Genomic DNA, 13,117 nt, shown 5'->3' with positions numbered 1-13,117 from the left:
AATTTGTGAAAAAATCCTGTCAATCATTCTTTTAGGACATGTCCACACACTCTATAAAAGGCCCAAATTCAAACTGTCAATAGGCTTACGGCCACACCTCCCTGAGCACGCCCGATCTCGTCTGATCTCGGAAGCTAAGCAGGGTCGGGCCCGGTTAGTACTTGGATGGGAGACCGCCTGGGAATACCAGGTGCTGTAAGCCTTTTTGATTGGGGTCAATTAATTTGTGAAAAAAATCCTGTCAATCATTCTTTTAGGACATGTCCACACACTCTATAAAAGGCCCAAATTCAAACTGTCAATAGGCTTACGGCCACACCTCCCTGAGCACGCCCGATCTCGTCTGATCTCGGAAGCTAAGCAGGGTCGGGCCCGGTTAGTACTTGGATGGGAGACCGCCTGGGAATACCAGGTGCTGTAAGCCTTTTTGATTGGGGTCAATTAATTTGTGAAAAAAATCCTGTCAATCATTCTTTTAGGACATGTCCACACACTCTATAAAAGGCCCAAATTCAAACTGTCCATAGGCTTACGGCCACACCTCCCTGAGCACGCCCGATCTCGTCTGATCTCGGAAGCTAAGCAGGGTCGGGCCCGGTTAGTACTTGGATGGGAGACCGCCTGGGAATACCAGGTGCTGTAAGCCTTTTTGATTGGGGTCAATTAATTTGTGAAAAAAATCCTGTCAATCATTCTTTTAGGACATGTCCACACACTCTATAAAAGGCCCAAATTCAAACTGTCAATAGGCTTACGGCCACACCTCCCTGAGCACGCCCGATCTCGTCTGATCTCGGAAGCTAAGCAGGGTCGGGCCCGGTTAGTACTTGGATGGGAGACCGCCTGGGAATACCAGGTGCTGTAAGCCTTTTTGATTGGGGTCAATTAATTTGTGAAAAAATCCTGTCAATCATTCTTTTAGGACATGTCCACACACTCTATAAAAGGCCCAAATTCAAACTGTCAATAGGCTTACGGCCACACCTCCCTGAGCACGCCCGATCTCGTCTGATCTCGGAAGCTAAGCAGGGTCGGGCCCGGTTAGTACTTGGATGGGAGACCGCCTGGGAATACCAGGTGCTGTAAGCCTTTTTGATTGGGGTCAATTAATTTGTGAAAAAAATCCTGTCAATCATTCTTTTAGGACATGTCCACACACTCTATAAAAGGCCCAAATTCAAACTGTCAATAGGCTTACGGCCACACCTCCCTGAGCACGCCCGATCTCGTCTGATCTCGGAAGCTAAGCAGGGTCGGGCCCGGTTAGTACTTGGATGGGAGACCGCCTGGGAATACCAGGTGCTGTAAGCCTTTTTGATTGGGGTCAATTAATTTGTGAAAAAAATCCTGTCAATCATTCTTTTAGGACATGTCCACACACTCTATAAAAGGCCCAAATTCAAACTGTCAATAGGCTTACGGCCACACCTCCCTGAGCACGCCCGATCTCGTCTGATCTCGGAAGCTAAGCAGGGTCGGGCCCGGTTAGTACTTGGATGGGAGACCGCCTGGGAATACCAGGTGCTGTAAGCCTTTTTGATTGGGGTCAATTAATTTGTGAAAAAAATCCTGTCAATCATTCTTTTAGGACATGTCCACACACTCTATAAAAGGCCCAAATTCAAACTGTCAATAGGCTTACGGCCACACCTCCCTGAGCACGCCCGATCTCGTCTGATCTCGGAAGCTAAGCAGGGTCGGGCCCGGTTAGTACTTGGATGGGAGACCGCCTGGGAATACCAGGTGCTGTAAGCCTTTTTGATTGGGGTCAATTAATTTGTGAAAAAAATCCTGTCAATCATTCTTTTAGGACATGTCCACACACTCTATAAAAGGCCCAAATTCAAACTGTCAATAGGCTTACGGCCACACCTCCCTGAGCACGCCCGATCTCGTCTGATCTCGGAAGCTAAGCAGGGTCGGGCCCGGTTAGTACTTGGATGGGAGACCGCCTGGGAATACCAGGTGCTGTAAGCCTTTTTGATTGGGGTCAATTAATTTGTGAAAAAAATCCTGTCAATCATTCTTTTAGGACATGTCCACACACTCTATAAAAGGCCCAAATTCAAACTGTCAATAGGCTTACGGCCACACCTCCCTGAGCACGCCCGATCTCGTCTGATCTCGGAAGCTAAGCAGGGTCGGGCCCGGTTAGTACTTGGATGGGAGACCGCCTGGGAATACCAGGTGCTGTAAGCCTTTTTGATTGGGGTCAATTAATTTGTGAAAAAAATCCTGTCAATCATTCTTTTAGGACATGTCCACACACTCTATAAAAGGCCCAAATTCAAACTGTCAATAGGCTTACGGCCACACCTCCCTGAGCACGCCCGATCTCGTCTGATCTCGGAAGCTAAGCAGGGTCGGGCCCGGTTAGTACTTGGATGGGAGACCGCCTGGGAATACCAGGTGCTGTAAGCCTTTTTGATTGGGGTCAATTAATTTGTGAAAAAAATCCTGTCAATCATTCTTTTAGGACATGTCCACACACTCTATAAAAGGCCCAAATTCAAACTGTCAATAGGCTTACGGCCACACCTCCCTGAGCACGCCCGATCTCGTCTGATCTCGGAAGCTAAGCAGGGTCGGGCCCGGTTAGTACTTGGATGGGAGACCGCCTGGGAATACCAGGTGCTGTAAGCCTTTTTGATTGGGGTCAATTAATTTGTGAAAAAAATCCTGTCAATCATTCTTTTAGGACATGTCCACACACTCTATAAAAGGCCCAAATTCAAACTGTCAATAGGCTTACGGCCACACCTCCCTGAGCACGCCCGATCTCGTCTGATCTCGGAAGCTAAGCAGGGTCGGGCCCGGTTAGTACTTGGATGGGAGACCGCCTGGGAATACCAGGTGCTGTAAGCCTTTTTGATTGGGGTCAATTAATTTGTGAAAAAATCCTGTCAATCATTCTTTTAGGACATGTCCACACACTCTATAAAAGGCCCAAATTCAAACTGTCAATAGGCTTACGGCCACACCTCCCTGAGCACGCCCGATCTCGTCTGATCTCGGAAGCTAAGCAGGGTCGGGCCCGGTTAGTACTTGGATGGGAGACCGCCTGGGAATACCAGGTGCTGTAAGCCTTTTTGATTGGGGTCAATTAATTTGTGAAAAAAATCCTGTCAATCATTCTTTTAGGACATGTCCACACACTCTATAAAAGGCCCAAATTCAAACTGTCAATAGGCTTACGGCCACACCTCCCTGAGCACGCCCGATCTCGTCTGATCTCGGAAGCTAAGCAGGGTCGGGCCCGGTTAGTACTTGGATGGGAGACCGCCTGGGAATACCAGGTGCTGTAAGCCTTTTTGATTGGGGTCAATTAATTTGTGAAAAAAATCCTGTCAATCATTCTTTTAGGACATGTCCACACACTCTATAAAAGGCCCAAATTCAAACTGTCAATAGGCTTACGGCCACACCTCCCTGAGCACGCCCGATCTCGTCTGATCTCGGAAGCTAAGCAGGGTCGGGCCCGGTTAGTACTTGGATGGGAGACCGCCTGGGAATACCAGGTGCTGTAAGCCTTTTTGATTGGGGTCAATTAATTTGTGAAAAAAATCCTGTCAATCATTCTTTTAGGACATGTCCACACACTCTATAAAAGGCCCAAATTCAAACTGTCAATAGGCTTACGGCCACACCTCCCTGAGCACGCCCGATCTCGTCTGATCTCGGAAGCTAAGCAGGGTCGGGCCCGGTTAGTACTTGGATGGGAGACCGCCTGGGAATACCAGGTGCTGTAAGCCTTTTTGATTGGGGTCAATTAATTTGTGAAAAAAATCCTGTCAATCATTCTTTTAGGACATGTCCACACACTCTATAAAAGGCCCAAATTCAAACTGTCAATAGGCTTACGGCCACACCTCCCTGAGCACGCCCGATCTCGTCTGATCTCGGAAGCTAAGCAGGGTCGGGCCCGGTTAGTACTTGGATGGGAGACCGCCTGGGAATACCAGGTGCTGTAAGCCTTTTTGATTGGGGTCAATTAATTTGTGAAAAAAATCCTGTCAATCATTCTTTTAGGACATGTCCACACACTCTATAAAAGGCCCAAATTCAAACTGTCAATAGGCTTACGGCCACACCTCCCTGAGCACGCCCGATCTCGTCTGATCTCGGAAGCTAAGCAGGGTCGGGCCCGGTTAGTACTTGGATGGGAGACCGCCTGGGAATACCAGGTGCTGTAAGCCTTTTTGATTGGGGTCAATTAATTTGTGAAAAAATCCTGTCAATCATTCTTTTAGGACATGTCCACACACTCTATAAAAGGCCCAAATTCAAACTGTCAATAGGCTTACGGCCACACCTCCCTGAGCACGCCCGATCTCGTCTGATCTCGGAAGCTAAGCAGGGTCGGGCCCGGTTAGTACTTGGATGGGAGACCGCCTGGGAATACCAGGTGCTGTAAGCCTTTTTGATTGGGGTCAATTAATTTTGGAAAAAAATCCTGTCAATCATTCTTTTAGGACATGTCCACACACTCTATAAAAGGCCCAAATTCAAACTGTCAATAGGCTTACGGCCACACCTCCCTGAGCACGCCCGATCTCGTCTGATCTCGGAAGCTAAGCAGGGTCGGGCCCGGTTAGTACTTGGATGGGAGACCGCCTGGGAATACCAGGTGCTGTAAGCCTTTTTGATTGGGGTCAATTAATTTGTGAAAAAAATCCTGTCAATCATTCTTTTAGGACATGTCCACACACTCTATAAAAGGCCCAAATTCAAACTGTCAACAGGCTTACGGCCACACCTCCCTGAGCACGCCCGATCTCGTCTGATCTCGGAAGCTAAGCAGGGTCGGGCCCGGTTAGTACTTGGATGGGAGACCGCCTGGGAATACCAGGTGCTGTAAGCCTTTTTGATTGGGGTCAATTAATTTGTGAAAAAAATCCTGTCAATCATTCTTTTAGGACATGTCCACACACTCTATAAAAGGCCCAAATTCAAACTGTCAATAGGCTTACGGCCACACCTCCCTGAGCACGCCCGATCTCGTCTGATCTCGGAAGCTAAGCAGGGTCGGGCCCGGTTAGTACTTGGATGGGAGACCGCCTGGGAATACCAGGTGCTGTAAGCCTTTTTGATTGGGGTCAATTAATTTGTGAAAAAAATCCTGTCAATCATTCTTTTAGGACATGTCCACACACTCTATAAAAGGCCCAAATTCAAACTGTCAATAGGCTTACGGCCACACCTCCCTGAGCACGCCCGATCTCGTCTGATCTCGGAAGCTAAGCAGGGTCGGGCCCGGTTAGTACTTGGATGGGAGACCGCCTGGGAATACCAGGTGCTGTAAGCCTTTTTGATTGGGGTCAATTAATTTGTGAAAAAATCCTGTCAATCATTCTTTTAGGACATGTCCACACACTCTATAAAAGGCCCAAATTCAAACTGTCAATAGGCTTACGGCCACACCTCCCTGAGCACGCCCGATCTCGTCTGATCTCGGAAGCTAAGCAGGGTCGGGCCCGGTTAGTACTTGGATGGGAGACCGCCTGGGAATACCAGGTGCTGTAAGCCTTTTTGATTGGGGTCAATTAATTTGTGAAAAAATCCTGTCAATCATTCTTTTAGGACATGTCCACACACTCTATAAAAGGCCCAAATTCAAACTGTCAATAGGCTTACGGCCACACCTCCCTGAGCACGCCCGATCTCGTCTGATCTCGGAAGCTAAGCAGGGTCGGGCCCGGTTAGTACTTGGATGGGAGACCGCCTGGGAATACCAGGTGCTGTAAGCCTTTTTGATTGGGGTCAATTAATTTGTGAAAAAATCCTGTCAATCATTCTTTTAGGACATGTCCACACACTCTATAAAAGGCCCAAATTCAAACTGTCAATAGGCTTACGGCCACACCTCCCTGAGCACGCCCGATCTCGTCTGATCTCGGAAGCTAAGCAGGGTCGGGCCCGGTTAGTACTTGGATGGGAGACCGCCTGGGAATACCAGGTGCTGTAAGCCTTTTTGATTGGGGTCAATTAATTTGTGAAAAAAATCCTGTCAATCATTCTTTTAGGACATGTCCACACACTCTATAAAAGGCCCAAATTCAAACTGTCAATAGGCTTACGGCCACACCTCCCTGAGCACGCCCGATCTCGTCTGATCTCGGAAGCTAAGCAGGGTCGGGCCCGGTTAGTACTTGGATGGGAGACCGCCTGGGAATACCAGGTGCTGTAAGCCTTTTTGATTGGGGTCAATTAATTTGTGAAAAAAATCCTGTCAATCATTCTTTTAGGACATGTCCACACACTCTATAAAAGGCCCAAATTCAAACTGTCAATAGGCTTACGGCCACACCTCCCTGAGCACGCCCGATCTCGTCTGATCTCGGAAGCTAAGCAGGGTCGGGCCCGGTTAGTACTTGGATGGGAGACCGCCTGGGAATACCAGGTGCTGTAAGCCTTTTTGATTGGGGTCAATTAATTTGTGAAAAAAATCCTGTCAATCATTCTTTTAGGACATGTCCACACACTCTATAAAAGGCCCAAATTCAAACTGTCAATAGGCTTACGGCCACACCTCCCTGAGCACGCCCGATCTCGTCTGATCTCGGAAGCTAAGCAGGGTCGGGCCCGGTTAGTACTTGGATGGGAGACCGCCTGGGAATACCAGGTGCTGTAAGCCTTTTTGATTGGGTCAATTAATTTGTGAAAAAAATCCTGTCAATCATTCTTTTAGGACATGTCCACACACTCTATAAAAGGCCCAAATTCAAACTGTCAATAGGCTTACGGCCACACCTCCCTGAGCACGCCCGATCTCGTCTGATCTCGGAAGCTAAGCAGGGTCGGGCCCGGTTAGTACTTGGATGGGAGACCGCCTGGGAATACCAGGTGCTGTAAGCCTTTTTGATTGAGGTCAATTAATTTGTGAAAAAAATCCTGTCAATCATTCTTTTAGGACATGTCCACACACTCTATAAAAGGCCCAAATTCAAACTGTCAATAGGCTTACGGCCACACCTCCCTGAGCACGCCCGATCTCGTCTGATCTCGGAAGCTAAGCAGGGTCGGGCCCGGTTAGTACTTGGATGGGAGACCGCCTGGGAATACCAGGTGCTGTAAGCCTTTTTGATTGAGGTCAATTAATTTGTGAAAAAATCCTGTCAATCATTCTTTTAGGACATGTCCACACACTCTATAAAAGGCCCAAATTCAAACTGTCAATAGGCTTACGGCCACACCTCCCTGAGCACGCCCGATCTCGTCTGATCTCGGAAGCTAAGCAGGGTCGGGCCCGGTTAGTACTTGGATGGGAGACCGCCTGGGAATACCAGGTGCTGTAAGCCTTTTTGATTGGGGTCAATTAATTTGTGAAAAAAATCCTGTCAATCATTCTTTTAGGACATGTCCACACACTCTATAAAAGGCCCAAATTCAAACTGTCAATAGGCTTACGGCCACACCTCCCTGAGCACGCCCGATCTCGTCTGATCTCGGAAGCTAAGCAGGGTCGGGCCCGGTTAGTACTTGGATGGGAGACCGCCTGGGAATACCAGGTGCTGTAAGCCTTTTTGATTGGGGTCAATTAATTTGTGAAAAAAATCCTGTCAATCATTCTTTTAGGACATGTCCACACACTCTATAAAAGGCCCAAATTCAAACTGTCAATAGGCTTACGGCCACACCTCCCTGAGCACACCCACTCTCGTCTGATCTCGGAAGCTAAGGTGGTGTGAGTTGTGCTGATTGAGATTTGACTGTTTGTCTGTTTGGAGCTTGGGTGTTGATTCTGTTTGTTTTGTTTTTTTTGGATTGGTTTTGTGCCACTGAGTGAGTGAGTTCTGAGGACATTACTTGTTGTGCCCCATGCGGCAACTGCCGTGTGGGGGACAATTCTTCTTTCCTCCTCCTTTTTTTGTTGTCTATGTGAGTAACCGGACGGATCAAAATGGCTTCCACAACTAAGGCGCGGCTTTCTTCAATGAGAAAGGATCACGACAGGGATGATACTGGTGCCATCCCGCCGAAGGAGAAATCATACGACAAGGCTTGTACCGTGGAGGTGGATATCATCGGGGATCAAGAATTATCTGTATTGGAAATTCTACGTGGGATTGAGCAAGCTGGTGGAACTGTGCTCGGGTGTCGGCGTAAGGGAACTCGAAAATATGAAATTACAATGTCGCATATTTGCGGGAAAGAGAGACTTATGGATGGACTGAGAATTGGTTCCAATACTGTCCATGTGAAGGAAATATCGTCGGATGAGATGAAAGTTTCGTTTATGAGTTTACCAGTTTATATAAGTGATTCGGAGATTTTGAACAAATTAAGAGGATGGGAGGTGGAAGCGGTTGGTCCAATTAGGAGGAGAATGTGGCCGAAGACGGATGTTGCTGATGGCACAAGAATATGTAAGGTGAGGTTTACAGATAAGGTGCGCTCACTTCCTTATTCAGCTAAGTTTGAGACAATGGAGGGTGCTCAGTATTTTAGGGTCATCCACGACAAGCAAGCTGCGGTCTGCAGGCAATGTCTTCAACCTGGCCATATTGTTCGGGAATGCCCTGAATTTAAGTGCCGGCGGTGTAATGAACGGGGGCATTATGCCAGAGAGTGTATTGGGAAGGCGGGACCGGCATGTAAAGGCTGCGGAGAGAGGAGCTTTCGCTGTCGGTGCTCTGGGCCAAAAGGAGGAGAACAAGATGGTGGTATAGCTGATCAACGGGAGGAGGCGGAGGTGGTGATAGAGGAGACTGTGGTGGAAGAGGAGGTCGAGGCGGAGGATGAAGAACAAGGCGACAAAGATGAGGAAGATGGCGAGAGTGGAGGAAATACGGCGGAGGATGAGGGGGAGTTGGGGCCTAGTCTGGACAATGTTGATTTGGAGGGGTTGATGGCGAATGAAAAAGAGCCGGAGAGCACGAGGGAGGAAGCGGATACTGCTCCTTCTGAAAAGGGGGCGGCTACGGCCCAAGGTGGGATAATTCCTAACACTGGGTCGGAAGGCGTGGCGGAAAAAGGTGAAACCTCGAAGCGGAAGGAATCCAATGGAGATGGTGATGGAGCTACGGATGGAATTGTAAAGGAGCGGATAGGAGAGACGGGATGGAGACAGGCTACTAGCAAGAAGAAGAAATTGACTGAGTCGTGATGATGGAATTAACTCATTGCATCTTCCTAATGGTGAGTGTAATTTCGGTTAATATAAATGGGTTGAGAAGTATGGAACGATTTGAACAGACGATACAGCTCCTGAAGGCTGATATTTTATGTATACAAGAGACGCATTGGACTGATAATATGATGGGTGGACTCCGAAAGAGATGGACTGAATTGATTTATTGTAATAATGCTGGTGAGCGTTCATGTGGGGTGGCGCTATTGATTAAAAGGGGTAGTGTGCAGAATATTAGGCAGGTGTATGCAGATGAGGGGGGCAGGATTTTAGTGGTTAGATTTGAATTTTTAAATGTAGAATACACTTTGGTAAATGTATATGCACCAAATAAGGAGAGTGACCGGGCTGTGTTTTTCAAATCACTGGGGAAATATTGTGTGGGTCAGTGTCTACTAGTTGGGGATTTTAATGTTCAAATGACGAGACTAGATCTATCACAGAGTACAATGCTACGCACTGATGTATCACGGGGTGTTTTAATGGGGGTTATGAAGAAGTATGGGTTGATTGATATATGGCGGGATGTGTATCCAAGTAAAAGGGTGTTCTCAAGGAGGCAGGTGGTATTGAACTGTCTTAAGCAGAGCCGCATTGATTATGTTTTAGGGTCTGGGAATGTGGTGCCTTATGTTCATCAAATTAGATATGATTTTAATTATTTGAGTGATCATGCCTCAATGGGGTTTTTGCTGGGACCTGGTGTGCCTAATAGAGGGGGTGGGGTGTGGTGTTTGAACGCTGAACTTTTGAAAGAAGAAAAGTATAATAGTGTGATCTTTGAGTGTATAAATAGGGAACTGTCAAATGAATTAAGATGTGTTAACGCAGGGATGTGGTGGGATGGTCTGAAAGAGAAGATTAGGGGGTTGAGCTTGGATTATGCCAGGCAGAGGAATTTTATTTTAAAAAGGGAGAGGGTGGCCTTGTATAAACGCCTTGACAGAGAGAGGGAGAAAGTGGATACGGGGTTTGTACATGATATATCTGGTCTTCTAGATGCACAGGATGCAGTGAACACCTATGAACGGAGGGCATGTAAAGGGGCAATAGTGAGAAGTAGGGCCAAATATGCACTGGAAGGGGAAAGAAATACTGGGTTTTTTCTGGGCCTGGAGAAGCAGAGACAGAGTAGGGCGTTCATTACGGCACTAAAGGATGAGGAGGGGGGTCGGGTCACAAATCTGGTAGGGGTTATGGACACAGTGGAGGGGTTTTATCGTAAGTTGTATACTAGTGGTGGTACTGATCCAGGGTGTATTGAGGAGGTGTTAGGGTTTTTAGACACTAAATTATCTGGTGATGAGAGGAGGATGTGTGACGAAGATATAACGGTGGGGGAGATAAGGGAGGCTATATTGGCGGGTAATAAAAACAAAAGTCCGGGGTCTGATGGGTTGACTAGTGAATTTTATATTCAATTTGTGGATAGTTTAGCACCTATATTGTGGGAGGTTTATCGGGATATGGAACGGACACAGGAAGTTCCGAAATCCATGGCAACGGGTCTGGTGACCATGCTGTTTAAAAACAAGGGAAGCAGAGAGGACCTGGGTAATTATAGACCATTAAGCTTGCTGAACACTGATTATAAAATTTTAGCCAAGGTTTTAGTTGCACGTATAAACAAGGTGATGGGGAGTATAATTACAGAGACGCAGGCATATGGTGTCCCTGGGAGGGACATTGCGGATATAACATGTACAATCAGGGATGTGGTACGCCAGATGGGGATTGAAGGGGGCATTGTGCTAAGTCTGGATTTAAATAAGGCTTTTGATAGGGTGGAACACTCATTTTTATTGCAGACCCTGCGCACATTTGGTTTTGGGAATCGCATGGTGGGGTGGATCTCGGTTTTATATGGTTCTGCACTGAGCCGGGTTAAATGCAATGGGTTACTCACTGACTCCTTCCCACTGGAGCGGTCAGTGAGACAAGGGTGTCCACTGTCCGCTGCCTTATTTTGCTTGTCTGTTGAGCCTTTGGCAGCACTGTTGAAGGCAGACAAAGTTGTGAGGGGCATTACTGTACCAGGAGGGGGCACTAGTGTGTTGCAACAATACGCAGATGATATTACATGTACTGTGAAAGATGAGGAGAGTGTGGGTAGAATAATGGCTTGTGTTGAATTATATGGGAGGGCGTCTGGGGCTAAGGTGAATGTGGAAAAGACAGAGGTGTTGTATATGGGTGGGGTGAGGGATACTGGAGGAGGGTACAAGTTTAGGAGGGCTGAGGGTTATATAAAAGTACTTGGGGTGACGATTGGGGTAGATGAAAGAGAAGCTGCGGCTAGAACTTGGACAGGGGTAATTAATAAGATAAAACGGACGTTGTCATTTTGGAGGTTGAGAACACTTACACTGAAAGGGAGGGTGGTGGTGGTGAACTCGTTATTAGTGTCTAAATGTATGTATGTCATGGGTGTAATTGAGATGCCGGAATGGGTTTTGGGGGAAATAAGGGCACTGATCTCTGAATTTGTGTGGAGGGGAAAGGGAGCAAGGATATCAAGAGCCACTCTAGCAGCTGATTTGCAGGATGGAGGTCTTAACCTGATAGATATTAATGTAAAGAGGAAGGCATCTAGGATAAAGCTTGTGCAAAAGTATTTATATGGGATGGGGGGATATGGATGGAGGGGTTTCTTTAAACATTATTTGTATGAAGGTGGTGGGTGCAAGGACAGTGGTCTTTTAATGGTGTGGAAGAAGCCAATGTATAATATGATACCTACATTTTATGCTGAGGTATTCAGAGCCTGGGGGGATTTTCTTTCTTTTATTTCATTTAAATGTGACCATAAAGATCTTGTCATGAATCAGCCGGTGTTCCTGAATCCAAAGGTTTTACATGATGGCAAGGTGCTATATAGTCCCCTTTTTATGAGAGCTGGGCTGCGAATGATTAAAGATTTCGCTTATGAGGTCATCCCTGGCCTCTTAAGTAACCAGGCTATTGTTGATACTGTGGGGGAATATACGGATTGGGTCTGGAGGGGCACTATTGTAAATATGTATGATAAGGTGAAGGAGAGTATACCAGTGGAATGGGTGGCCATTGTAAATGCGGAAGGGGTGGGGGAAGATCTGTTTGTTTTTCCAAACTTGAGAGTTGGGGTTGGAGATAAGACTGTCTCATTTACAGGCATCAAAACAAAACTAATGTACAGGTTGTTGTTGGTGACTGCCAGGCCTGCAGCGGAGAGGATGTGGAGCCGGGTGTTTCCTGAAAAAGATGTTGGGGCTATATGGGGTAACCTGTATGTTCCTGCCAATAAAATTGAGTGTGAAAGTACTGATTTTAAGATACGGCATAATCGGATCTTCACGAAAGTTGTATTGCATCAGATAGACCATGACATACCGAGAGAATGTGATGTTTGTGGTCTGTTGCCTGAGGATTTGTTGCATATGTGTATAAAGTGTCCTGAATTGAAGGTGTTTTATAATAAAGTGAAAGGGATGGTGTGGGAAAATTGGGATAATGCATTTTTGGGTAAGTTTGAGTGGGAGGATATGGTGTTATTTGGGGTGTCGGGAAAATGTAGTGGGGTCAATGTTAATCTGTTAAATATAGTTTTGAGTTTTGTAAGACATGCAGTGTATTGTCGGCGGAATTATGCGTTTTTTGAGAAGAGAAGATTGGGAGTGTGGGATATATTTGTTTCTATGTTTAAGACACATGTGGGTATGTTGAGTAAGGGTGGAGTGTATGATGTCGAAGGTGCAATGTGTGGGGGGAATAGGTTGATATCAATGGGTGAAGGTGGGGAAGTGTGCTTTAACTTTTAAAGGAATATTGATAGTAAATGGTTGTGATTGAGTGTTTGTTTTTTGTGTTTGGATAGGTTTTGGGTTATTTTGTAGTGTGTTTCGTCTGTGTCTTGTGATATTATATACTATGTTGTAAATATTGTACATTGAGTATATTTTGATAATAAAAAGAGAAAAAAAAAAAGCACGCCCGATCTAGTCTGATCTC

At 46.5% G+C, this 13,117-nt stretch overlaps 1 protein-coding gene and 34 non-coding genes across 35 annotated transcripts; all 35 read left to right on the top strand.

Annotated features, from left to right (window-relative positions):
• The first annotated feature begins 83 nt into the window (after nt 1–83).
• On the top strand, nt 84–202 carry LOC114837305. The gene has a single exon (XR_003780823.1). It is a non-coding gene; the product is annotated as a 5S ribosomal RNA (ribosomal RNA).
• A 103-nt stretch (nt 203–305) lies between these two features.
• Nucleotides 306–424, top strand: LOC114837304. The gene has a single exon (XR_003780822.1). It is a non-coding gene; the product is annotated as a 5S ribosomal RNA (ribosomal RNA).
• Nucleotides 425–527: 103 nt separating this feature from the next.
• LOC114837303 lies at nt 528–646 on the top strand. The gene has a single exon (XR_003780821.1). It is a non-coding gene; the product is annotated as a 5S ribosomal RNA (ribosomal RNA).
• Nucleotides 647–749: 103 nt separating this feature from the next.
• LOC114837302 lies at nt 750–868 on the top strand. The gene has a single exon (XR_003780820.1). It is a non-coding gene; the product is annotated as a 5S ribosomal RNA (ribosomal RNA).
• Nucleotides 869–970: 102 nt separating this feature from the next.
• On the top strand, nt 971–1,089 carry LOC114837301. The gene has a single exon (XR_003780819.1). It is a non-coding gene; the product is annotated as a 5S ribosomal RNA (ribosomal RNA).
• Nucleotides 1,090–1,192: 103 nt separating this feature from the next.
• LOC114837300 lies at nt 1,193–1,311 on the top strand. Its single transcript, XR_003780818.1, has one exon. It is a non-coding gene; the product is annotated as a 5S ribosomal RNA (ribosomal RNA).
• A 103-nt stretch (nt 1,312–1,414) lies between these two features.
• On the top strand, nt 1,415–1,533 carry LOC114837299. The gene has a single exon (XR_003780817.1). It is a non-coding gene; the product is annotated as a 5S ribosomal RNA (ribosomal RNA).
• Nucleotides 1,534–1,636: 103 nt separating this feature from the next.
• Nucleotides 1,637–1,755, top strand: LOC114837298. Its single transcript, XR_003780816.1, has one exon. It is a non-coding gene; the product is annotated as a 5S ribosomal RNA (ribosomal RNA).
• A 103-nt stretch (nt 1,756–1,858) lies between these two features.
• On the top strand, nt 1,859–1,977 carry LOC114837296. The gene has a single exon (XR_003780814.1). It is a non-coding gene; the product is annotated as a 5S ribosomal RNA (ribosomal RNA).
• A 103-nt stretch (nt 1,978–2,080) lies between these two features.
• LOC114837295 lies at nt 2,081–2,199 on the top strand. The gene has a single exon (XR_003780813.1). It is a non-coding gene; the product is annotated as a 5S ribosomal RNA (ribosomal RNA).
• Nucleotides 2,200–2,302: 103 nt separating this feature from the next.
• On the top strand, nt 2,303–2,421 carry LOC114837294. The gene has a single exon (XR_003780812.1). It is a non-coding gene; the product is annotated as a 5S ribosomal RNA (ribosomal RNA).
• Nucleotides 2,422–2,524: 103 nt separating this feature from the next.
• Nucleotides 2,525–2,643, top strand: LOC114837293. The gene has a single exon (XR_003780811.1). It is a non-coding gene; the product is annotated as a 5S ribosomal RNA (ribosomal RNA).
• A 103-nt stretch (nt 2,644–2,746) lies between these two features.
• On the top strand, nt 2,747–2,865 carry LOC114837292. The gene has a single exon (XR_003780810.1). It is a non-coding gene; the product is annotated as a 5S ribosomal RNA (ribosomal RNA).
• Nucleotides 2,866–2,967: 102 nt separating this feature from the next.
• Nucleotides 2,968–3,086, top strand: LOC114837291. The gene has a single exon (XR_003780809.1). It is a non-coding gene; the product is annotated as a 5S ribosomal RNA (ribosomal RNA).
• Nucleotides 3,087–3,189: 103 nt separating this feature from the next.
• On the top strand, nt 3,190–3,308 carry LOC114837290. The gene has a single exon (XR_003780808.1). It is a non-coding gene; the product is annotated as a 5S ribosomal RNA (ribosomal RNA).
• Nucleotides 3,309–3,411: 103 nt separating this feature from the next.
• Nucleotides 3,412–3,530, top strand: LOC114837289. The gene has a single exon (XR_003780807.1). It is a non-coding gene; the product is annotated as a 5S ribosomal RNA (ribosomal RNA).
• A 103-nt stretch (nt 3,531–3,633) lies between these two features.
• LOC114837287 lies at nt 3,634–3,752 on the top strand. The gene has a single exon (XR_003780806.1). It is a non-coding gene; the product is annotated as a 5S ribosomal RNA (ribosomal RNA).
• A 103-nt stretch (nt 3,753–3,855) lies between these two features.
• Nucleotides 3,856–3,974, top strand: LOC114837276. Its single transcript, XR_003780805.1, has one exon. It is a non-coding gene; the product is annotated as a 5S ribosomal RNA (ribosomal RNA).
• Nucleotides 3,975–4,077: 103 nt separating this feature from the next.
• Nucleotides 4,078–4,196, top strand: LOC114837264. The gene has a single exon (XR_003780803.1). It is a non-coding gene; the product is annotated as a 5S ribosomal RNA (ribosomal RNA).
• A 102-nt stretch (nt 4,197–4,298) lies between these two features.
• Nucleotides 4,299–4,417, top strand: LOC114837253. Its single transcript, XR_003780796.1, has one exon. It is a non-coding gene; the product is annotated as a 5S ribosomal RNA (ribosomal RNA).
• Nucleotides 4,418–4,520: 103 nt separating this feature from the next.
• Nucleotides 4,521–4,639, top strand: LOC114837242. The gene has a single exon (XR_003780787.1). It is a non-coding gene; the product is annotated as a 5S ribosomal RNA (ribosomal RNA).
• Nucleotides 4,640–4,742: 103 nt separating this feature from the next.
• On the top strand, nt 4,743–4,861 carry LOC114837231. Its single transcript, XR_003780776.1, has one exon. It is a non-coding gene; the product is annotated as a 5S ribosomal RNA (ribosomal RNA).
• Nucleotides 4,862–4,964: 103 nt separating this feature from the next.
• On the top strand, nt 4,965–5,083 carry LOC114837220. The gene has a single exon (XR_003780765.1). It is a non-coding gene; the product is annotated as a 5S ribosomal RNA (ribosomal RNA).
• A 103-nt stretch (nt 5,084–5,186) lies between these two features.
• LOC114837209 lies at nt 5,187–5,305 on the top strand. The gene has a single exon (XR_003780754.1). It is a non-coding gene; the product is annotated as a 5S ribosomal RNA (ribosomal RNA).
• Nucleotides 5,306–5,407: 102 nt separating this feature from the next.
• Nucleotides 5,408–5,526, top strand: LOC114837198. The gene has a single exon (XR_003780743.1). It is a non-coding gene; the product is annotated as a 5S ribosomal RNA (ribosomal RNA).
• A 102-nt stretch (nt 5,527–5,628) lies between these two features.
• LOC114837187 lies at nt 5,629–5,747 on the top strand. Its single transcript, XR_003780732.1, has one exon. It is a non-coding gene; the product is annotated as a 5S ribosomal RNA (ribosomal RNA).
• Nucleotides 5,748–5,849: 102 nt separating this feature from the next.
• LOC114837175 lies at nt 5,850–5,968 on the top strand. The gene has a single exon (XR_003780721.1). It is a non-coding gene; the product is annotated as a 5S ribosomal RNA (ribosomal RNA).
• A 103-nt stretch (nt 5,969–6,071) lies between these two features.
• LOC114837164 lies at nt 6,072–6,190 on the top strand. Its single transcript, XR_003780710.1, has one exon. It is a non-coding gene; the product is annotated as a 5S ribosomal RNA (ribosomal RNA).
• A 103-nt stretch (nt 6,191–6,293) lies between these two features.
• LOC114837319 lies at nt 6,294–6,412 on the top strand. The gene has a single exon (XR_003780837.1). It is a non-coding gene; the product is annotated as a 5S ribosomal RNA (ribosomal RNA).
• A 103-nt stretch (nt 6,413–6,515) lies between these two features.
• Nucleotides 6,516–6,634, top strand: LOC114837308. Its single transcript, XR_003780826.1, has one exon. It is a non-coding gene; the product is annotated as a 5S ribosomal RNA (ribosomal RNA).
• Nucleotides 6,635–6,736: 102 nt separating this feature from the next.
• Nucleotides 6,737–6,855, top strand: LOC114837297. The gene has a single exon (XR_003780815.1). It is a non-coding gene; the product is annotated as a 5S ribosomal RNA (ribosomal RNA).
• A 103-nt stretch (nt 6,856–6,958) lies between these two features.
• On the top strand, nt 6,959–7,077 carry LOC114837222. Its single transcript, XR_003780767.2, has one exon. It is a non-coding gene; the product is annotated as a 5S ribosomal RNA (ribosomal RNA).
• Nucleotides 7,078–7,179: 102 nt separating this feature from the next.
• On the top strand, nt 7,180–7,298 carry LOC114837225. Its single transcript, XR_003780770.2, has one exon. It is a non-coding gene; the product is annotated as a 5S ribosomal RNA (ribosomal RNA).
• A 103-nt stretch (nt 7,299–7,401) lies between these two features.
• LOC114837645 lies at nt 7,402–7,520 on the top strand. Its single transcript, XR_003780804.1, has one exon. It is a non-coding gene; the product is annotated as a 5S ribosomal RNA (ribosomal RNA).
• Nucleotides 7,521–7,740: 220 nt separating this feature from the next.
• On the top strand, nt 7,741–12,355 carry LOC114837325. The gene is made up of 2 exons (XM_029118852.2): nt 7,741–9,138; nt 12,327–12,355. The coding sequence occupies exon 1, from the start codon at nt 7,901–7,903 to the stop codon at nt 9,104–9,106; it is 1,206 nt and encodes a 401-aa protein (XP_028974685.1). The 5' UTR covers nt 7,741–7,900; the 3' UTR covers nt 9,107–9,138; nt 12,327–12,355.
• The last annotated feature ends 762 nt before the right edge of the window (nt 12,356–13,117 follow it).

The sequence above is a fragment of the Esox lucius genome, chromosome 12 (genome assembly GCF_011004845.1).
Source record: "Esox lucius isolate fEsoLuc1 chromosome 12, fEsoLuc1.pri, whole genome shotgun sequence".
Taxonomy (NCBI): domain Eukaryota; kingdom Metazoa; phylum Chordata; class Actinopteri; order Esociformes; family Esocidae; genus Esox; species Esox lucius.
This window is presented reverse-complemented; position numbering and strand designations above follow the sequence as displayed.

Coding starts and splice junctions, on each gene's coding strand:
- LOC114837325 (XM_029118852.2), top strand. CDS start 7,901: ATGGCTTCCACAACTAAGGCGCGGCTTTCTTCAATGAGAAAGGATCAC.